Here is a 24,286-nt window from a genome sequence, read left to right as displayed (position 1 = left end):
AAAAAAAAACAACAAAAAACCTAAACATAACTCAAATGTCATTTTCAGTAACTGCCATTTTATGAAAATTTACGTATTATATTTATTATTGCCTGCCCTCCTTCCCTCAGCCTCCGGCCCACACTAGAATATGAGCTCTGGAAGAGCAGGATGTTTTTTTCTGTTTTCTTCACTGATGTGTTCCAAGAGCCTATGCCTGGCATAGATAGAGTAGCAATCAATAAAAATCTGATGAAGGAATTGTGCATCAACAAGATAATAAACTATAGTGTATTTGTATAATGGAATACTATATAGCAGCAAAAATTACAATTACATCATCATACATCGCTCTCAGAAATACTGAATGAAAAAAATGAAGTTTCAGAATAATACATACAGTATAAAATGTAAAATTATAAAATGTAGAAGTATAAAAAATAAATATGTAGTGTTTAGGACAGACTTTCCCAACAGGACACCTGAAGAGGGGAAATCAGGGCTTTATCTTGAAAAATGTAAAAATTATGAACATACATTTATTACATAATTCACAAAAGTCAATCTCTCATTTTAATAAATACTACTTGGTCATTATTTAAAACAGAAAAAAAAACTGTCATATCAACTTATTTGCAAACAAGAAAACAGAAACCTAACTGCAAAATAAAATATTCAACAGTGGCAAAGTAAAGCCAAACATACCTATAAGTTCAGGTGGATTTCTTTCATTAAAGCGCTCACACAGACGAATAAAGGTCTCGGTATTCTCAGTGGTAGGGCACTCACCATGTCTAGTAATATAGAAAAAGTTTTTTTGAAAAAAGAGATTACAAATTGTGATGAAAGGTTTCAATATTAAAGAATCTCAATATATAACTTACCCTTTACACTGAAGTTTTATATATTTGATTCCTTCTTTTTCTATGTCATTTCTGTCATAGAACCTTGAAGTATTTGTCAGGTCCACCAATAAGCCCATTTTAACCTAAAAAAAAAAAAAAGGGCAGATTTACTAGTAACTTACTTTGTTCCCAAATAAGTTGACTAAATGGCAATACTACAGTTCATCCATCTACACTGAGGGAGATTTTGTATGTACTTTGCCCTTGAGCAATTGATAATAAAAGTACCACTTATCTAAGTCTTATTCAAGACACTAAAACTAAGCAGGCTCTTGATAAAATAAATTAACTCCCAAACTAAGGAAGGAACAGGAATATAAGCAAAACAAATTCTACTGCCAACATCACAAAAGTCTATGCAAAAGAGAAAACACTAGAGTTTTCTCCAGTGTTTGCTGCATATACCTCTGCACCTATGACTTATTAGACAAGAGGCCAGAGCAGGAATAGCACCTATCTGAAATACACCACAACTCAAGCTCCAGGCACACATCATCCACCCCAGCCTAAGCAGCCACTACCAATAACTCTGTTAATATCTACTGACTACACCATTTTATATCCCAGGCTTAAAAGATGAGACAAACCATTTATATCATATATATGATGTGTGTGTGTGTGCGCGTATATCTTATCTCATTATATATATTATATAGATATCCCTTTCTTTGTTATTAACAACTCTTCTTTCTGAAAATATACTAAAGCCTCAAGTTATGTTTTTTTGAAAAGAAGCAAGGTTAAAAATAGAAACAATCTTATTAAGAAGATGGCAGTATGGGAGAGAAATTTGGCCAGGCACAGTGGCTCATGCCTGTAATCTTAGCACTTTGAGAGGCCGTGGCAAGAGGATCACTTGAAAAACCATGTGTTTGGGGGAAAAAAGATTAAAAAATTAAATAAGAAATTTCCCTCTCCTTATCATATAAAAACAAGGTACATTGTTAAAAAAAAAAAAAAAGTTTCATTTTCTGTAAAACTAAGGCACATAAAATCCACACATTCATAAAAAATGTCTAAGTTCTGCCAAAAAGTTAAGAACACTGCAGAAGCTATATGGAAAGGAAGAAAAGAGAAGCAGACCCAGGAGCAGCAGATTTTAGAAAAAAGGCAACAAAAGTACATTTCCAGTAAGAAAGAGCTCACCATAAAGTGGTAGACCTATCTCTCATCTACACAAGAGCTAAGGAATCTGGAGAAGATGGGACAGATTACAGGGAAGCAGAAGCATCACAAGGGGGAAATACAGTGAAGACACACAAAAGCAGTAAAAATGACCCCATGCTGGTAAATTTCACAAAATATCAGCACACATATTCCGGTTTCATAAAGAAACCATCCAAGTAAAGCAGTAAGAAGATTCTAAACTGAAATGCTTGGGACTTGAAGTGTTTAGGATTTCAGATTTTTCAATATTTGCATTATACTTACAGGTTGAGCAATCCTAATACGAAAATCCAAAATCTGTAATGTTCCAATAAGCATTTCCTTTGGGCATCATGTAGATGCTAAAAAAGATTCAGATTTTATAATTTTGGATGAGGGATGCTCAACTTGTACATACTTTAATGGAATACTATAAATCTGTAAAAAATAAAAAATAAAAAAAAGAACAAGAAGTTCTATGTGCTGATATATGAAGATCTTCAGAGTATACTCTTAAGTTGGAAATGCAAGGTTCACACCAGCATATATAATGTGCTACCTTGAGTGTGCAGGGGAGAACACAGCAATCTGTGTTTTTTGTTGCTTATATACACATAAAGAAATTTTGAAAGGATGTATTAAAAAACCTAAAAACATTGGAACCTGTGTGGTATGTGGTGAGGGACTAGGCAGATAGAGAGCAACAGTGAGAGGGAGACTTCATGACACCAACCTTTTAAAACTTCTGGATTTTTGAAATAAGTGAACGTATTGTCTATTTCTTAAATGACAAAAATCATTATCATGATTTTTAGGTACCATGTGATGCCTAAGAATCACACCTTGGGCAGTTAAATTCTAACACATAGGGTAAAAAAGTACATATAGTCAATAAAGTACGTATAGTCAAAATTCTCTCATAAATTCCTTAAATAACCAATGAAGAACAGTATACATGGCCATATGCGTATTACTGGAGGCTTAATCCCATCTCAATAAGTCGATCATAGCCGATGTTTCTTTCTGGATTGGAACAAAAATCATTATTTCTTCTGTTGAGCACTAGCTGAAGAAGTTTATTTGCGTTCAGGTGCCTTAAGTATGAAAAATCTTTAAAACCTAGAATCACAATCAGCCAGCAAGGCAGTCTCACTAACAAATGCACACCAATACTGAGGCTAGAAAAAGTAGTAGTAAATTCATACATCTTCCACCCCATTCTGAAGCATATACTCTAATATAAAAAAGAAGACAATTTATACCACATAGGTTGATGGTTGTTTCAATCCCCAAATTTTCCTGCTTGGTATTTATCTTTATTTTCTCTCCTATCAGCACCCCGACTTTCCTCCAAAAGCCCCTCTTACCTTTTTTTTTTTTCTTTGAAACCGCCCAGGCTGGAGTGCAGTGGCATGATCTCGGCTCACTGCAAGCTCCGCCTCCCGGATTCACGCCATTCTCCTGCCTCAGCCTCCCGAGCAGCTGGGAAGGCGCCCGCCACCACGCCTGGCTGATTTCTTTTTGTATTTTTAGTAGAGACGGGGTTTCACTGTGTTAGCCAGGATGAAAAAGCCACGCTTTCTCCACTTTAATCCTTGAGTTTCCGCTCCCTCCCTCTTTCCCCCTTGGGTCATCACAGGAGAAAAAAAAAAAAAGGCAAGAGAAACAATCTGCACTTACTTTAATTGATATATTTTATGTATTTACGGGGTATATGTGATATTTTGTTACTGCATGTAATGTGTAATGATGAAATCAGGGTATCTGGAGTATCCATCACCTTGAGTATTTATCACTTCTATGTGTTAAAGAGTATTTCAAGTTCTCTCTTCTAGCTACTTGGAAATACACAATACAATCATTGCTAACAACAGTCACCTTACCCTGCTATCGAAAATAAGAATTTATACATTATATCTAACTATATGTTTGCACTAACCAACCTCCCTTCACCACGCCCTTCCCACCCTCTGATATCTATCATCTATCATTCTACTGTCTATTTCCATGAGATCAAATTTTTTTTTAAGAGATAGGGTCTCGTTCTGTTGCCCAGGCTGGAATGTAGTAGCACAATCACAGCTCATGTTAACCTCAAACTCCTGGGTTCAAGTGATCCTTTCATCTCAGCCTCCCAAGTTCTAGGACTACAAATGTGAGACGAACTTTTTTGGCTCCCACAGGAGTGAAAATGTGAAATTTGTCTTTCTGTGTCTGGCTTATTTCACTTAACATAATGACCTCAAGTTCCACCCATGTGTTGCAAATGACGATTTCATTCTTCTTCATGGCTGCATAGTATTCCATTGTGTATATATGCCGCATTTTCTTTATCCATTCATCCACTGATGGACACTTAGGTTGATTCCATACCTTTGCTATTGTGAACAGTGCTGCAATAAATATGCAAGTGCAGGTATGTATCCCTTTGATATAATTATTTCTGTTCCTTTGGGTACATACTCAGTAGTGAAACTGCTAGATCGTATAGCAGTTCTACTTTAGTTTTCTGAAAAATGTCCATACTGTTTTCCAGGGTGGCTGCACTAATTTACATTCCAATCAACAACATATAAGAGTTCCCTTTTCTCCGCATCCTTGCCAGCATCTGTTGGTTTTTTTCCTTATAATAGTTTTGTTGTTTTGTTTGTTTGCTTGTTTGAGAGAGACAGGGTTTTGCTCTGCCACCCAGGATGGAGTGCAGTAGCACAATCATAGCTCACCACTGTAACTTCGATCTTCTGGGGTCAAAGGATCCCTCCACCTCAGTCTCCTGAGTAGGTAAGATGGTAGGCATGTACCTCAAGCCTGGCTAATTTTTTAAATTTTTTTAAAGATGATGTCTAGTTATGTTATCAAGGCTAGTCTCAAATTCCTGGCCTCAAGTAATCCTCCCATCTATCTCAGTTTCCCAAAGTACTAGGATTACAGACATGAGCCAGTGTACCTGGTCACAAATAGCCATTCTAACTGGTGCAAGATGATATTTCACTGTGGTTTGGATTTGCATTTTCCTCATGTTTAGTAATGTTGAGCATGTTTTCAGCATTTTTTCATATATCTGTTGGCCATTTGTATGTCTTCTTCTGAGAAATGTCTATTCACATCTTTGCCCACTTTTTAATGGGATTTTTTTCCCGTTGTGTCCAGTTCTTTGTATATTCTGGATACTAATCCCTCAGAAGAATAGTTTGCAAATATATTCTCCTATTCAATAGGTTATTTCACTCTGTTGTTTCCTTTGCTGTGCAGAAGCTTTTTTTTTTTTATTTTTTTTATTTTTTGAGACAGAGTCTCACTCACTGCCCAGGCTGGAGTACGGTGGTGTGAATGTAAATCACTGCAGCCTTGACCTACTGGGCTCAAGCAGTCATCCTGCCTCAGCCTCCCAAGTAGCTGGGACCACAGGTATGTGCCACCAAGAAATGAGGTCTCACTCTGTTGCCCAGGCTGTTCTCCAATTCCTGGGCTCAAGCAATCCTCCCACCTTGGCCTCCCAAAGTGCTAGGATTACAGATGTGAGTCACTGCCCACTGCACCCAGCACAGATGCTTTCTGGTTTCCTATCATCCCATTTGTCTACTGTTGTTTTAGTTGTGTTTTTGAGGTCTTAGCCATAAAATTGTTACTAAACCAATGTCCTACAGTGTTTTCCCTATGCTTTCTTCTCAAAACTACTGTTTTACGCTTTCAGGTCTTACATTTAAAGTCTTTAATCCATCTTGAGTTGATTTTGTATATGGTGAGAGATAAAGGTCCAGTTATTCTTCTGTATATGGATATCCAATTTTCCCAACACCATTTATTAAAGAGAGTGTCCTGTCCCCAGTGCATCTTCTTGGTGCCTTTGTTTAAATCAGCTGGCTGTAAATGCGTGCATTTATTTCTGGATTCTCTATTCTGTTCCATTAGTCTGTTTTTATACCACCACCATGCTGTTTTGGTTACTATAGCCTTGTAATATATTGTAAAGTAGTGTGATGCCCACAGCTTTGTTCCTTTTGCTCAAGATTGCTTTGGTTATTCAGGGTCATTTCAGGTTCCATATAAATGTTAGGATTCTGGTGGGGTGCAGTGTCTCATGCATGTAATCCTAGCACTTTGGGAGGCCAAGGTGGGAGAACTGCTTGAGCCCAGGAGTTGAAGACCAGCCTAGATAATACAGTGAAATCCCATTTAAAAAAAAAAAAAAAAAATGTTTTAATAAAATAAAAAAGGAGCTTTGTCTATTTCTATGAAAAATGTCATTGGTATTTTTTATAGGGATTGCACTGAATATGCAGATTGCTTTGGAAAGTATGGTCATTTTAATGATATTAATTATTCCAATCCATGGGCATGGAAGTCTTTCTATTTGTTTGTGTCCCATTCAATTTCTTTCATCACTGTTCTAGTTTTCCTTGTAAAGATCGTTCACTTTCTTGGTTAAATTTATTCTTGGGTATTTTACCCTTTTTGGAGCTATTATAAATGGGATTGCCTTCTTGATTTTTTTCTCATCTAGTTCAGTATCAGCATACAGAAACACTACTGATTTCTGTATGTTGTTTTCTCTTTTTTGTTTCTTTCAAAGCCAGGGTCTCACTCTTTTGCCCAAGTTGAAGTGCAGTGGCTCAATCATGGTTCACCACAGCCTGGAACACCTGGGTTCAAGTGATCCTCCCACTTCAGCCTCCTGTGTAGCTGGAACTAGAAGAACCCACCATTGTGCCTGGACAACTTTTACATTTTTAAAAAGTATTTTGTAGAGATGGGGTCTCACTTTGGGGTTCAGTCTGTTCTTGAACTCTTAGCCTCAAGCAATCCTCCCACCTCAGCCTCCCAAAGCGCTTTGACTACAGGGGTGTGACCTGCTGTCCAGTCTGTATGTTGATTCTGTATCCTGCAACTTTACTGAATTTCTCATCAGATCTGTTTTCTGGTGGAGTCATTATGTTTTTCTAGATTTAAGATTATATCATCAGCAATGAGGGACAATTTGACTTCTTTTCCAATTTGGATGCCTTTTGTTTCTTTCTCTTGCCTGACTGCTCTAGATAGTACTTCCAGTACCATGATGAATAAGTGGACATCCTCGTCTCGTTCTAATTCTCTGGGCAAAAGCCGAAAGCTTTTCCCCAATCAGTATGATGTTAGCTGTAGGCTTGTCATATATGGCCTTTATTATGTTGACGTATGTTCCCTCTATGCCTAGTTTGTTGAGAGTTTTTATCATGAAGGGATGTTGGTTCTTATCAAATGCTTTGTCTGACTCTATTGAGATGATCGCATGGTGTTTGTCCTTCATTCTACTGATGTAATGTATCACATTTATTGATTTGCATATGCTGAACCATCATTGCATCAGAGATACTGGCCTGTTTTCTCTTTTTGTTGTGGTTTTGGTATAAACATAATGCTAGCTTTACAGAATGAGCTAGAATTCCCTCCTCTTCAATTTTTTGAGGATTGGTGTTAGTTCTTCCTTAAAAGTTTGGTAGAATTTGGTGGTGAAGCCATCTGACCCTGGACTTTTTGTTGGGAAATGTTTTATTACTGATTAAATCTCCCTACCTGTTATTGGTCTGCTCAGCTTTTCTATTTCTTCCTGATTCAATCTTGGTAGGTTGTATATATCTAGGAACTTATCCACTTCTGCCAGGTTTTCCAGTTAGTGTATAGTTGTTCATAATAGTCTCTGATGGGCCGGGCACAGTGGCTCACGCCTATAATCCCAACACTTTAGGAGGCCGAGGCAGGCAGATCACCTGAGGTTGGGAGTTCGAGACCAGCCTGACCACCATGGAGAAACCCTGTCTCAAGTACAAAATACAAAAAATTAGCCAGGCACAGTGGCGCATGCCTGTAATCTCAGCTAATCAGGAGGCTGAGGTAGGAGAATCTCTTGAACCTGGGAGGCAGAGGTTGCAGTGAACTGAGATCCCACCATTGTACTCCAGCCTGGGCAACAAGAGCAAAACTCCATCTCAAAAAAAAAAAAAAGTATCTGATGATCTTTTGTATTTCTGTGGTATCAACTGTAATATTATCTTTCTCATTTCTGATTTAGTTTACTTGAGTCTTCTCTCATTTTTCTTGGTTGGTCTAGGAAGGGATTTATTGATTTGGTTTATCCTTTCAAAACAACTTTTCATTTTGTTGATTCTTTGTATTTTTTTTAGTGTCTATTTTGCTTAGTTCTGCTCTGATCTTTATTATTTCTTTCCTTCTACTGATTTTTGGTTTGTTCTTGCTTTTCTAGTTCCTTGTGGTGCATCATTATTTATCTGAATCCTTCTACCTTTTTGATGTAGGCACTTATGCTATAAACTTCCTTCTTAGCACTGCTTTTGTTATACTTCTTCGGTTTTGGTATGTCGTGTTTCAATTTTCATGTGTTTCAAGAGGTTTATTTCCACCTTAATTTCTTCCTTAAAGAAATGGTCATTCGGGAGCATGTTGTTTAATTTCCATGTATTTGTACAATTTCCAAAGTCCCTTATTATTGACTTCTAGCTTTGCTACCATTGTGGTCTGAGAAGGTATGCGATATGATTTTGACTTTTTTATTTGTTAAGGCTTGTTTTATGTCTTAACATATGGTCTATCCTAGAGAATGTTCCATTTCTTCATGAGAAAAATGGGTATTCTGTGGCTACTGGATGAAATGTTCTGTCAATGTCTGTTAGGTCCATTTAGTCCAATGTTTGTTAATTTTCTGTCTAGACGATCTGTCTAACGATGACAGTGGGGTGTTGAAGTCTCCAACTACTATTGTATGGGAGACTATATCTCCCTTTAGATCTAATAATATTTGCTTTATATATCTAGGTACTCTGATGTTGAGTGCATATATGTTTAGAATTGTTATATCCTCTTGCTAAACTGATCCTTTTATCATTATATAATGACCTTCTTTATCTCCTTTTACTGTTTTTGACTTAAAGTCTGCTTTATCTGATATAAGTTTAGCTACTCCTGCTCACCTTTGGTTTCCATTTGCATGGAATACTTTTTCCACCTCTTTACTTTCAGTTCATGTGTGTCTTTACAGTTGAGATGAGTTTCTTGTAGGCAGCATATGGATAGGTCATGTTTCTATATCCATTCAGCCAGTTTACATCTTTTAAAGGGAAAGTGTAATCCACTTACATTCAAGGTTATTATTAATATGTTAAGGCTTATTCCTGTCATTTTATTAATTTATTTCTAGTTGTTTTGCATATTCTTTGTCCTTTCTTTCTCTCTTACTGTTTTATCTTTGCGGTTTGGTGGTATTGTATAGTAGTAACATTTGAGGTTTTCCCCTTCATTGTTGATGTGTTTGCTCTGTCAGTGGTTTTTATTTATATTTTTGTGTTTTCATGATGATAGTTACTAGTCTTTCAATTTCAGGTACAGGACTCTCTAAAGCATTTCTTACAGGACCAGTCTAGTGGTGGTGAATTCCCTCAGCTTTTACTTGTCTGGGAAAGACTTTATTTCTCCTTCATTTATGAAGGAAAAAATAACTTTGCTGGGTATGGTATCCTTGGGTGGTAGGCATTTTCTTTCAGAACTTTGAATATATCCTCTGCTCTCTCTTGGTCTGTAAGGTTTTTGCTGTGAAGTCCACTATTAGTCTAATGGGGGCTCTCTTATAAATGACTAGACACTCTTAATGTTTTTTGAATTTTCTCTTTGACTTTTGACAGTTTGATTATAATGTCTTGTGGAGAAGAACTTTTTAGATGTTATCTTTTGGGGATCTTTGATCCTCCTGGATGTCTAAACCTCTTGTTAAACTTAGAAAGTTTTCATCTATTATTTCATTAAATAGGTCTTCTAACCCTTTTGTTTTCTCTTCATCTTCTGGAACACCAAAAATTTGAATATCTGGTCACTTTCTGGTGTCATATATCTCATGAAGGCTTTGCTCATTCTATTTTAGCCTTTTATCTTTATTTTTGTCTGACTGGGTTATTTCCAAAGACCTGTCTTTAAGTTCTGAGATTATTTCTTCTGCGCAATCTAGTCTATTATTGAAGCTTTCGTTCTATTTTCTATTTCATTCAATAAATTCTTCAGTTCCTGAATGTGTTTGGATTTCTGATATCTATCTATGGTAAACTTCTCATTCATACCCTGAATCGTTTTTCTGATTTGTACTCCTTTTCAGTATTCTGTATTGCTTTTCAATATTCTCTTCTTTCTTACACAGAGCTTCCTTAGTATCAAAATTTTGAATTATCTGTCCACCACTTCATGAAGTTTTTTTATTATGCTGCTGACGGATTATGAATTTTTTATCTGCTGCTGAAGGATTATTGTGTTCCTTTGGAGGTGCCATATTTCTTGTTCTTTCATGTTTCCCATGTCCTTACATTGACATCTGCACATCTGGTGTAACACTCGCTTCTCCTTTTTTTTTTTGGAGACACGGTCTCACTATCGCCCAGGCTACGGTGAATGATCATGGCTCACTACAGCCTCAACCTCCTGGGTTCAAGTGATCCTCCCACCTCAGCCTCCCAAGTAGCTGGGACTACAGGCACACACCACCATGCCCGGCTAATTTTTAATATTTTGTAGAGACAGGGTCTCCCTATGCTGCCCACACTGGTCTCAAACTCCTGGCCTGAAGCAATCCTCCTGCCTCAGTCTCCGAAAGTGCTGAGATTACAGGCATGAGCCATCATCCCAGCCCCAGTTTTTCTTTTCTTTTTTTTTTTTTTTTGAGATAGAGTCTCGCTCTATTGCCTGGGTTTGAGTGCACTGGTGTGATCTCAGCTCACTGCAACTTCTGCTTCCCAGGTTCGAGCGATTCTTGTGCCTCAGCCTCCTGAGTATGCTGGAATTACAAGTGCACACCAAAATGCCTGGCTAATTTTTGTATTTTTAGTAGAGACAGGGTTTTGCCATGTTGGCCAGGCTAGTCTCAAACACTTATCCTCAAGTGATCCACCTGCCTCAGCATCCCGAAGTGTTGGGATTATAGTCATGAGCCACGGCGCCCAGCTCCAGTCCCAATTTTTGGAATTAGTTTTTGTAGGGAAGGACTTTTTCCTGAAGAAATATCTGTGGTGTTGCTTGGGTAGAGCACTTTGGCTATGATTGTGGATGCATGCAGTAGTGTAGTCTCTGTATGGTTTCTTCAGCTGTAAACAGAGTCAGTTTCCTTGGTAGCTTAGGGTATGGTTGTTAGTGGAGGCTATAGTAAGTTTTGTTGGGGGCCAGGACGTCAGGTGGGCATTCTCTTAAATGGAAAAACTACACGTGGAGAACAGATTAGCAGCTGCCAGAGTACAGGGACAGGGGTGAGGAGAGAGTCTGGCTATAAAGAGGTAGCATGAGGGAATTCCTTTATGGAGATGCAGCAGTTCTATAACTACCACCATGAATTTACAGATGAGATCAAACTGTCCTGAACTACACACACACACAAATGCATATAAAAAGTAAATAAGATCAGAAATCAGTTAGCAGTACTGTATCAATGTCAATTTCCTGCTTTTGATATTGTACTACAATTATATAAAATGACACCATTGTGAGAAGCTGGGAGAAGGGTTCACAGAATTCTATGTACAATTACTGCAACTTCCCTTGAGTCTATTAATTATTTTAATTAATAAGATTTTTTTAAAAGTCACCTGAAGAATAAGAGTGAACAAAGTATATTAAATCAGTGACAAAAAGAAGTTTTGTTTCTTACCTTTAGGCTCTTTAGGTAATTTGAGAGCATGCTGGGATGGAACCGATTTTCTTCAGCAACTTGACTATCATATCTTGGTCCTAACATTGTCTTCAGAGGTAAGAATCTTCCTAAACAACAAAGATAGGTAATAATTTCCATTAAAGGCAATGTTTCAGATTAAATTTCTATAATTAACAATTCTCGAGTATCACCTTCTTAAAACTTTTTTTTTTTTTTTTTGAGACCAAGTGTCACTCTGTCCCCCAGGATAGAGTACAGTGGTGCAATCTCGGCTTACTGAAACCTCTGCCTCCCGAGTTCAAGTGATTATCTTGCTTCAGCCTCCCAAGTAGCTGGGATTTCAGGTGTGTACCACCCAAGCCCGGCTAATTTTTGTGTTTTTAGTAGAGACAGGGTTTCACCATGTTGCCCAGGCTGGTCTCGAACTACTGGGCTCAAGCAATCCACCTGCCTTGGCCTCCCAAAGTGCTGGAATTACAGGCGTGAGCCACCACATCCAGCCTCTTAAAACATTTTAAATGGAAAAGCAATCTAAAAATGCAAGTGTTCATAAAGTACTCTCAATTTAAACTGTACTTTTAAAAGATACTACCCTATATCTTTTAAGGACAAAAAAATTATTAAAATTGACAATCAAATATAACAGCAAAAGAAAAATTACCAGTGAATAGAACTTCCATTAAAACTCTAAGTTCTATACCACTACATTAAAAGTTATTAATTTAAAACCCTTAAAAATATAAGCAATCTTCCTGCCTAAGCCTCCCAGGTAGCTGGGACTGCAGGTGCATGCCACCATACCCAGCTAATTTTTTTGCTGGAGGGAGCGGGTTGACAGGGTCTCACTGTGTTGTCCAGGCTAGTCTCAAACTCCTGGGCTCAAGCAATCCATCCACTTCAGCCTCCCAAAGTGCTGGGATTACATGCCCTATACGGTTTTTATTATCAGGTTGGAACTTTCTCCAACCTGATACTAAAAGGTTGTAGACCTTATTCTATATCTCAGGATAAAGATCATGCTAGAACATGACATCATTCTGAGAGAATGCTAACCGAAATCTTCCTTCAAACAACTATCAGTGGTTATTTCAGCTAGAAAGACTGATTTTTTTTTTACCTTTTTTTCTGAATGACAGTATAGCATAGAGGAAGTCACTTCATATAACCAATTTTTAAACAACTTATTTTAACTGATCTATGTATATGTATTACTTTTTGAGACAGGGTGTCACTCTCTTGCCCAGGCTGGAGTGCAGTGGCGTGATGTCAGCCCCTGCAGCCTCAACCTCCTGGGCTCAGGTGATCCCTCCACCTTAGCAACCCCAGTAGCTGGGACTACAGGCGCACACCACCACACTCAGCTAATTGTTTGTATTTTTTGTAGAGATGAGGTTTCATCATGTTGCCCAGGCTGGTCTCCAAATCCTAAACTCAAGCAATTCGCCCACCTCGGCCTCCCAAAATGCTGGGATTATAGGCGTGAGCCACTGAGCCTGGCCTTATATTTCCAAACACAATAAAAACAATATTATCTACCTAAGTGAAGTCTTAACATTTGTCCAAAGACTTTAAACTAAATTTCATGAAAAAAATAATTTTTTAAGATTTTGTTTTCTGCAAAATCAAAACCACCCATAACCTTCACGTTGCTAAATCAAATGGTCAACTCTCAGTTCTCACCTTAAGCTCTCAGCAACATAAGAAAAACTGATCACTTTTTGATGAAAGAGGGAATTCCTGAACCATTTTTTCATGTGACTTCTAGAATACTATTATATCCTCCTGGTTTTCCTTCTAGCTCTCTGGCCTCTCCTTCTCAGTCATCTTTAGTGGCTCCCCTTCATCACCCTGACTCCTCTATGTTTTGTCTCAGGACTCAATCCTTGGATCTCTTTTATATTTTCATTCACTCCCTTGGTGTCTCATCTAGTCTCATGGCTTTAAAAGTCATCAATGTGCTAATGACTTACAAATTTATATCTCCAGCTCAAATCGCTCCCTTAACTCTAGATGGATATCAACTGCCTACTGAGCCTCTACTTTATGCCTAACAGATGCCTCAGATTTGATATCCAAATCTCATCTCTTAATATTCAAACTCTAAAACCTGCTCCTTTCATGCTCTTCCCTATCTCAGTAAATAGTAACATCATTCTTTTAGCAGCCCAAGACCAAAACCTTTTAGGTTATCCTTGACTATTCTCCTTTTCTCACACCTGACATCCAATCCATCAGCAAATCCTGCAGCTCCACCTTCAAAATACATCCAAAATCTAACCACTTCTCACCACCTCCACCATCATCTGAGTTAGGTTTCTTTTACTTCATTTAGTTTAACAGATATATAGTGGGTATCTACTATGTACCAGGCATTGTTATAGGCACATGGATTACATTCGTGAAAAGGAAAAAAACAAACAAAAACCAGAAAAACCCTGCTGCCCTCATAGTGTTTATATTCTATTGGGAAAATATAAACCGTAAACAATAAACATAAAAAATAAATAAATAAGAAGATTCATCCCATCAGACTTTCTCTTCCTCTTACTACTTACTTACTCTCAGAGGTCCAATCCTATTTCCATCAGCTCTTTCAGGGTTCCCTTTCCTTCTTATCCAACATCAGAGTCCACAGTAGATCATCATAATTAGTCCTCTGTAAATACCCTTAACCTCCTTGCTCTGCCCCCATTACCCAGTCACACTCACCTGAGAAAAATCCAGACCTCAATGAACCCAACCACCTAACTTCTTTGTGCCTACACATATGTAGCTGAGGCCTCCTAGAGCAAATCTCACAGCACAAAAGATGGGTGACACTATACTTCATAATCACCAATATTAAAGGCAGTCCTACCACACACCACTATCCCTTATGATAAATATTTTACATTTTTTCCTCATTCCTAAAACATCCCCTTTTCAACTGACAACTTTAAGTTAGACTTCACTGAAAAGAAAAAAAAAAAAGAAGAAGCCATAATAATTAAAGCTAATTGTGTATGTTTACCACATGCCAGACACTGTTTAAAATATTGTACATAATTCATTCATTTACTCCTAACAATAAATATTGTTGTTATTCCTCATTTTACAGATGAGGAGAACAAAGCAAGAGCGATTAAGCAACTTGCCGCATGTCACACCACTAATAAATGGTAAAAACAGTGATTCAAATGAAGACTATGGATGTAGAGCCCATGAATGAAACTGTTATTCAACAATGCCTCTCCACCATTAGGCAGAAACTTGCCTTGTCTTTGCAGTTAATCTATAAACCTTTCTGTATCTGAGCCCATACTCCTCCTCCCATTAAAAATCCTCCCTTCTGCTCAAGATTTCCTTACCATCTCACCTTTCAAGGGCCATCAATCAACCCTTTCTTCTTCTCCCAACCCTCACCCCCAACATCTTCAGATCTCAGACATCTGCTGGCTCATTCCCACCAGCATTTAAACAAGCCCTAAACTCTCCCTTATCCCCCAACTTATGCTTCATTTTTACTCCTCTTCATAACCAAACTTTTTAAAAAGTTTAATACACATACTCCTATCTTTACTTCATTACCTCCAATTCATTTATGTATACATGTATCAGCAGAAGTGTAGACTTTACTTCTCTATAACTGTGCATAATTTAGCTTTTGAGCTCCCATTCAAGATAGCCTACAGTCAAATCAGGACTCTCCTCCTGGATGTGATTACATTCCTCAAAGGTAAAGACCCTGGCACTGGCAGAAAGGGGAGCAACTGCTATTTTGTACACCATCTTTTTCCTCTCTTGCTTCCAGTAAACTGAACTGTATTGCATCTGGTCTTCGAGCATCATTAGTTTCCATCCCAGCAGCATCTGCTGATATGACTAAGGCCCATCCATAGCCTTGGTAGATGGGTTAATGAAGATAGTCCTACATCTTCCATGTTCCAGCCCCTGCCTCCTCCTCAGCCAGTTGGCCATTCTCAAGTCACTTATGATCATTCCTTTTGGCCACTCTATGCCCACTCTTTTGACCACTCTATCCAAAAGGTAGGAAAGGTAGCAATTAGCCTCTTAAACAGGTCTCAGAGCCATCTACACATATTCCTCAGCAATCCCCTACAACTCTCTAAGAGACTTGCAACAAAGTAGCTCATTAATCCACTCCAATCTGGCCTCTGATCCCACATTGCCACTGAAAATACTTGTCACAGTCACCAACAGATTTTACCAACTTTTCTGGTATCTTAACATTTCAGCAGCATTTCACGTATCCGGCAACTCCTTCCTTCTTGAAAAACTCTTCTGCCTTCCATGACACCCAAACTCCTGTTAGTTTCAATCACCCACCTCACACCTCCCTCAATTTCTAGCTATTCATCCTCAACTCCTTTGTTCCCTCTTTTTTCTTTAACCAACTTATACATGTCAGGTTTCTAGGGGTTCCTTTATGGACCTTCTCTACTCTCTCTACGGTCTCTGCCTGGGAGAAGTTTTATCTATTGCCATGGTAGAAATGACACTATCTGTTGGTCACATTCAATTTACTTTCTTCTTCCAGGACACAATGAAAGACTAGCTTTCTCAGTTTCTCTTGTAGTTGGGTGAGGGCCATGTTCTGGATTCTGGCCAACGGGATACGGGCCAAAGTTAACTATACGACTACCAAGGCTGGCCAAAAACCCCGAGAGATCACCCATGCTTGCTCCTCCACTTTCATGGCAACTTTAGAAGTCACATGTTTAAGATGACAGCATCACAAGATGGAAAGAGCCTAGCAAGTTGCTAATCAGAGAAGAGTAGCCTGGGAAAGTTGCCCAATACAACACATTCTGATATGAGCAAGAAATATAATTTGATTGGAACTCCTGAGTTTTGGGCAGTTGTTTATGAGAGGAACTAGTATTACAGGCATACTTTGCTTTACTGCACTTCACAGATACTGCATTTTTTAATAAATTGAAGGTCTGTGGCAACCTTTTGTCTGTCAAGTCTAGCACCATAATTTATCCAACAGTATGTGCTCGTTTTGTGTCTGTGCCACATTTTGTGGAACTAACTTCCACAACAGTTCAAGCTTTTTGATTATTATTATATTTGTTACAGTGATCTATGATCAGTGATCTCTGATGTTACACCTGTAATTGTTTTGGGGTGCCATGAATGACACCCATAAAATGGCAAACTTAATAAATCAATGCTGTACATGTTTTCACTGCTCCACCAAGCAGCCATTCCCCGTCTCCCTCCCTCTCCTTAAGCCTCCCTATTTCCTGAGACACAATAATATTGAAATTAGGTCAATTAATAACCCTACAATGTCCTCTAAGTGTTCAAGTGCAATGAAGAATCATATGTCTCTCAATTAAATCAAAAACTAGAAATTATTAAGTTCAGTGAAGAAGGTACACTGAAAGCCCAGATACGCCAAAAGCTAGGCCTCTTGCACCAGTTAGCCAAGTTGTAAATGAAAAGGAAAAATTCGCAGAGGGTGTTACAAGTGCTACTCCAGTGAACACACAAATGATAAGAAAGCGAAATAACCAGTCTTTTTTTTTTTTTTTTAAGACGGAGTCTCGCTCTGTCACCAAGCTGGAGTCAGTGGCGCGACCTCGGCTCACTGCAACCTCCGTGTGCCTCCCAGGTTCAAGCGATTCTCCTGCCTCAGCCTCTTGAGTAGCTGGGACTACTGGTGCACGCCACCACGCCCAGCTAATTTTTTTGTATTTTTTGTAGAGACGGGGTTTCACCATATTCGCCAGGCTGGTCTCAAACTCCTGACCTCGTGATTCACATGCCTCAGCCTCCCAAAGTGCCGGGATTACAGGTGTGAGCCACCATGCCTGGCCGAAAGCAAAACAGTCTTATTGCTGATATGGAGAAAATTTCAGTGGTCTGAATAGATCAAACCAGCCACAACATTTCCACTTAAACCAAAGCCTAATCCAGACCAAGGCAACAATTTCCTTCAATTCTACGAAGGCTGAGAGAGGTAAGGAAGCTGCAGAAGAAAAATCTGAAGCTAGCAGAGGTTGATTCATAAGGTTTAAGGAAAGAAGCCATCTCTCTAACATAAAAGTACAAGGTAAAGGGATCTTATGGAAGCTGTAGAAAATTATCCAGAAGATATAGCTAAGATAATTGACGAACATGGCTACACTAAACAACAGAAAAACAGTCTTCTATCAGAAGAAAATGCCATCTAGGGCTTTCATAGCTAGACAGAAGACAATGCCTAGATTCAAAGCTTCAAACGACAGGCTGACTTTCTTGTCAGGAGCTGGTAACTTCAAGTTGAAGCCAGTGCTCATTTACCATTCTGAAAATACTAGGGCCCTTAAGGAAGTATGCTAAATCTACTCTGTCTGTGCTCTATCAATGAACAACAAGCCTGGATGACATCCCATCTGTTTACAGAATGTTTTACTGAATTTTTTGAAGCTCACTCTTGAGACTTACTGCTCAGAAAAAAAGATTCCTTCCAAAATATTACTGCTCACTGACTATGCACCTAGGCACCCAAGAGCTCTGATGCAAATGTACAGGGAGATTAATGTTGGTTCCATGCCTACTAACATAACAGCCCATGGATCAAGGGGTAGTTTCAATTTTCAAGTCCTATATTATTTTTGTTTTTCTTCACAGAGTGGGTTCCCTAAAAAGGTCTTATTATTTAAGAAATACATTTCATAAGGTTATAACTGCCATATGTAGTAATTTCTCTGATGGATCGGGCAAAATAAATAAAAAATTTTCTGGAAAGGATTCACCATTCTAGATGCCATTAAGAATATTCATGATTCATAGAAGAAAGTCAAAATATCAACAACAGGAGTTTGAAATGTTTATTATAACCCTCATGGATGACTTTGAGGAGTTCAAGACTTCAGTGGAGTAACTGCAGATGTAGTGGAAATAGCAGAAGAACTAGAATTAGAAGTGCAGCTTGAAAGTTAGCCAGGCATAGTAGCACACACCTGTAGTCCCAGCTACTCAGGAGGCTGGGGTGCAGAATCGCTTGAACCCAGAAGTTCGAGGCTGCAGTGAGCCAGGATCATGCCATTGCATTCCAGCCTGGGGGACACAGTGAGACCCTGTCTCAAAAAAATATAAATAAATAACTGTTTGTTTGTTTGTTTTGAGATGGAGTCTTAGTGCGTCGCCCAGGCTGGAATACAGTGGCGCAACCTCGGCTCACTGCAACCTCCACCTCTCAGGTTCAAGCAATTCTCCTGCCTCAGCTTCATGAGTAGCTGGGTTTACAGGCGCCTGCCACCATGCCCAGCTAATTTTTATATTTTTAGTAGAGACGCAGTTTCACCATGTTGGCCAGGCTGGTTTCAAACTCCTGACCTCAGGTGATCTGCCCGCCTCGGCCTCCCAAAGTGCTGGGATTACAGATGTGAGCCACCGCGCCTGGCCAATACAAACATTTTTTAAAGCGGAGCCTGAAGATGTGACCAAATTGCTGCAATCTCATGATAAAACTTTAACAGATGAGGAGTTGCTTCTTACAAATGAGCAAAGTGGTTTCCTGATACAGAATCTGGCCCCAGATACGGAATCTGGCTGTGAATATTGCTGAAGTGACAATAAAGGATTTAGAATATTACATAAACTTAATTGATAAAGCAGCAGCAGGGTTGGAGAGAACTGACTCCAACCCCGAAGAAAGTTCTGCCATGGCTAAAGAAAGTTCTACCATGGCTAAAATGCTACAGAGAAATCTTTCATGAAGGGAAGAATCAATCTATGCAGCAAACTTCAGTGCTGTCTGATTTCAAAAACTTGCCACAGCCAAACAGATCTGTTGAAAGAAGCCACACAGCGCTGCAAATTCCATGAGACAGGCGAAAAACCATGAGCTCCCAAAGTGTGAAAGGGGGGAAAAACCTGCCTCTGAACACACATTCCCCACTGGGGAATCTGAAAATCCAGATAGCAGGAGAAGGATTTAACTTTACCTACAGCTGAAATGAATTTAGGGAGCCCAGTGAAGTCTAAAAGTAGAAGCAGCAGCAGGCAGAGTCTTGTAGGCACTCCCAGTCTCCAGCTCAAGTCCAGGGAAGCCATTCTTGACTACATCTCACAAGGGCCCTCAGGGAAAGCAGACAGCAGAATTAGGGAGGGTCATAGGGGAAAAAAGCTTCCAAATGAAACTCATAATAATTCTGACTGGGCATGAATTTTCTTGAGCACAATCCAGGGAATGAATGGGAACTGCTGCAGATAAAAGCACAGAAGCTGCCCAGTGGGTAGACAGGGAGGCAGACAGGGAGGGACAGGGCCTGAAAGCCATGCTTGCTTGCTCAGTGGGGAAACTTACATTCAGAGGCAAGGTCTGAGGAGTGGGGGGGTACACCACAGAAGACCAGCCTCACCAACTGCATGGGAGCTGGGTGAAGTCTTTCATTACCAGCTATCCCCCACTTTCCTGGCAAACTATGTGACACAGCAGAGGCCGCCATAATCCTCTCTGGAACATAACCCCATTAGCCCAAGAACCACCCCCCATCTCCTAAAGTGGCTGCAGTAAGCCCCACCCAGGGAGAGTCTAAGCTCAGATCCACCTAACCCTTCCCCTACCTGATGGTATTCTCTACCTGCCCTGGTTGCTGAACACAAAAGACAGAAATTCTTGGGAGCTTTATGCCCCACCCATTGCCTGAGAAACCAGAATACTTACCTTGGCCAACTTAGGACAAACTTAGTCCCCCAACTAGCACCACAGCTAATGATCTCTTGAAAGCACCGCCTCCTGGCTGCAAGCCAACTAACTCAGGCCATTACAGCAACTCATAACAAAATAATCCTGCTCCCAGGAAAGATAAAATAACAGCTAATATACCACTGCCTGCAACAATCTGGCTAATCAGAGGTCCTGAGTCTGTCCACATGACAACTTCACTGCTAGCATAACCAGCATTCAAGAAAGCCGGCACATTAAATATATCTACAACCAAGGACTCTCACAGAGTCTACTTACTGCCCTGCCACCCTTACCAGAGTAGGAGCTGGTATCAATGGCTGGGACACCTGAAGATGGATTACATCACAGGACTCTGCAGACATTCTTCAGCACCAGCCCTGGGACCTGGTAGCTCCACAGTGTGACTAGAACCAGAAGAGCAATAACAATCACACCAATCCAGCTCTCAGGAAGCCCCAAACCCCATCCCTAGAGGAAGGGAGAGAGCACAACATGAAGGGATCAGCCTGTGGGACAAAAGAATCTGAACAGAGGCCTTGAGTTTCAGACCTTTCCACTGAAACAGACTACCCAAATGAGAAGGAATCAGAAAAGTGATTCTGGTAATATGACAAAACAGGGTTCTATAAAACCCCCAAATACCATACTAGCTCCCCAGCAATGGATCCAAACCAGGAAGAAATTTCTGAATTGCCAGATAAAGAATTCAGAAGATTGATTATTCAGCTACTCAAGGAGATACCAGAAAAAGGTGAAAACCAACTTAAAGAAATTTTTAAAAATACAAGATATGGATGAAAAATTCTCCAGAGAGAAACAGGTATCATAAAGAAAAAACAATCACAAATTCTGGAAATGAAAGACACACTTACAGAAATACAAAATACACTGGAAAATTTCAATAATAGACTAGAACAAGTAGAAGAAAGTACTTCAGAGCTCAAAGACAAGGCTTTCAAATTAACCCAATCATACAAAAACAAAGAAAAAAAATTTTTTTAAATGAACAAAGCCTCCAAGAAATGTGGGATTATGTTAAACAGCCAATCCTAAGAATAACTGGTATTCCTGAGGAAGAAGAGAAATATAAAAGTTTGAAGAACTTATTTGAGGAAATAATTGAGGAAAACTTCCCTGGCCTTGCTAGAGATCTGGACACCCAAATACAAGAAGTTCAAATAACACCTAGGAAATTCATCACAAAGATCATGACCTAGGCACATAGTTATCAGGTTATCTAAAGTCAAGATGAAGGACAGAAACTTAAGAGCTGTGAGACAATAGCATCAGATAACCCATAAGGGAAAACCTAATCAATTAACAGCCGATTTCTCAGCAGAAACCTTACAAGCCAGAAGGGACTGATGTCCTATCTTTTGTTTCCTGAAACAATATAACTGTCAGCCAAGAATTTTGTATTCAGCAAAACTAGGCTTCATAAATGAAGGAGAGATAGTCTTTTTCAGATAAACAAATGCTTAGAGAATTGGCCACAAGAAATGAAAGACACACTACAAGAAATGCTAAAAGGAGTTCTAAACCTTGAAACAAAACCTCAAAATACACGAAAAGAGAACCTCCTTAAAGCATAAATTTCACAGGGCCTATAAAACTGTAACAGAATTTTTAAAAAAAAAAGTATTTAGGCAACAACTAGCAAGATGAATAGAACAGTACTTTACATCTCAATACTGCATTACATTGAATATAAATGGCCCAAATGCTCCTTTTAAAAGACACAGAATGGCAGAATGGATAACAACCCATGAACCAAGTATCTGCTGCCTTCAAGGAACTCACCTAATGCATAAAGACTCATATAAACTTAAGGTAAAGGGGTAGAAAAAGATATCCTACGCAAATGGAAATCCAAAGTGTGCAGGAATAGCTATTCTAATGTCAGACAAAACAAACTTTAAAGGAACAACAGTTTAAAAGGACAGAGAAGGACATTATATAATGAAAAAAGGATTTGTCCAACAGGAAAATATCACAATCCTATATATGCGCCTAACCCTGGAGCTCCAAAATTTGTAAAACAATTATACTAGAGACCTAAGAAATTAAATACACAGCAACAAAAGAATAGTGGGGGACTTCAATACTCTAGTGACGGCACTAGACAGGTCATCAAGACAAAAGTCAACAAAGAAAGAATAGACTTAAACTATACCCTAGAACAAATGGACTTAACAGATATTTAGTCTCAATAAATTTAAGATAATTGAAATTCTATTTAGTGTCCTCTCATACTACAGTGGAATAAAATTGAAAATTAACTCCAAAAGGAACCCTCAAAACTATACAGATACAGGACCGGGCATGGTGGCTCTCGCCTGTAATCCCAGTACTTTGGGAGGCTGAGGCGGGTGGATCACCTGAGGTCTGCAGTTCGAGACCAGCCTGGCCAACATGATGAAACCCCACCTCTACTGAAAATACAAAAATTAGCTGGGCGTGGTGGCACATGCCTGTAATCCCAGCTACTCAGGAGGCTGAGGCAGGAGAATTGTTTGAACCTGGGAGGCAGGGGTTGCAATGAGCCAAGATTGCACCATTGCACTCTAGACTGGGCGAAAGAGCAAGACTCCATCTCAAAAAAAAACAAATAAATAAAAATAAATAAAATTTAAAAAATTAAAACTATACAAATACATGGAAATTAAAATTTCTGCTCTTGAATAATCTTTGGTCAACAATGAAATAAAGATGGAAATTTAAAAATGTTTTGAACTGAATGATAACAGTGACACAACCTATCAAAACCTCTGAGACACAGCAAAAGCAGTACTAAGAGGAAAGTTCATAGCATTAAATACCTACATTGCCAGGCATGGTGCACTGCTCATGCCTGTAATCCTAGTACTTTGGGAGGCCAAGGCAGGCAAATCACAAGGTCAGGAGTTCAAGACCAGCCTGGCTAACATGGTGAAATCCCATCTCTACTAAAAACACAAAAAAATAGCCAGGCGTGGTATCGGGCGCCTGTAATCCTAGCTACTCAGGCAGGAGAATCGCTTGAACCCAGGAGGCGGAGCTTGCAGTGAGCCGCGATCACACCACTGCACTCCAGCCCAAGCTACAGAGTGAGACTCCATCTCAAAAAAAAAAAAAAAAAACCTACACCAAAACATCTGAAAGAGCACAAACAGAATCTAAGGTCACACCTCAAGGAACTAGAAAAACAAGAATAAACTGAACCCAAACCAAGCAGAAGAAAAGAAGTAACAAACCTTAGAGCAGAACTAAACTGTAACAAACAAACCAAAAAAACCAAACATATACAAAAGATTAATGAAACAAAACACTGGTTTTGGGTGTGGCACAGTGGTTCATGTCTGCAATCCCAGCACTTTGGAAGGCCAAGGCAGGCAGATCATTTGAAGTCAGAAATTTGAGCCTGACCACCATGGTGAAATCCCATCTCTACTAAAAATACAATAAAATTAGCCAGGCATGGTGGGGGGGGGCACCTGTAGTCCCAGCTACTCAGGAGGCTAAGGCAGGAGAATCACTTGAACCTGGGAGGCAGAGGTTGCAGTGAGCCAAGATGTCATCACTGCACAGAGCGAGACTCTGTCTCAGAAAAAAAAAAAAAAAACTGGTTCTTTCAAAATATAAACACAATTGATAGACCATTAGCAAGACAAACCAAGAAAAGAAGATTCAAGTAAGTTCAATGAGAAACAAAACAGGACATATTACAACCGATACCACAAAAATATAAAAGATCATTCAATAGTACTATGAACACTTTATATGCACAAACTAGAAAATCTAGAGGAGATGGATAAATTTCTGGAAATATACAATCCCCCTGATTAAATCAGGAAGAAATAGAAACTCTGAACAGACTAATAACAAGTAGCGAAATTGAAACAGTAATAAAAAAAA

At 39.1% G+C, this 24,286-nt stretch overlaps 1 protein-coding gene across 4 annotated transcripts in view; it reads right to left on the bottom strand.

Annotated features, from left to right (window-relative positions):
• RNGTT (RNA guanylyltransferase and 5'-phosphatase) overlaps positions 1 to 24,286 on the bottom strand; it is a 354,163-nt gene that overhangs the window by 318,834 nt on the left and 11,043 nt on the right. For 2 of the 4 annotated variants that reach the window (XM_011984441.1, XM_011984442.1), the window contains exons 2-4: positions 11,704 to 11,813; positions 864 to 967; positions 685 to 773 (exon numbers count right to left, since the gene is read on the bottom strand). In XM_011984441.1, coding sequence (XP_011839831.1) covers positions 685 to 773; positions 864 to 967; positions 11,704 to 11,813 — 303 coding nt within the window. The remainder of the gene's footprint in view (positions 1 to 684; positions 774 to 863; positions 968 to 11,703; positions 11,814 to 24,286) is intronic. The other 2 variants (XM_011984443.1, XM_011984444.1) reach the window with 2 other exon arrangements.

This window comes from Mandrillus leucophaeus, unplaced genomic scaffold (assembly GCF_000951045.1).
Source record: "Mandrillus leucophaeus isolate KB7577 unplaced genomic scaffold, Mleu.le_1.0 Scaffold268, whole genome shotgun sequence".
In the NCBI taxonomy this organism is placed as follows: domain Eukaryota; kingdom Metazoa; phylum Chordata; class Mammalia; order Primates; family Cercopithecidae; genus Mandrillus; species Mandrillus leucophaeus.
Note: the sequence above shows the minus strand (reverse complement) of the source record. Positions and strands in the feature narration are given on the sequence as shown.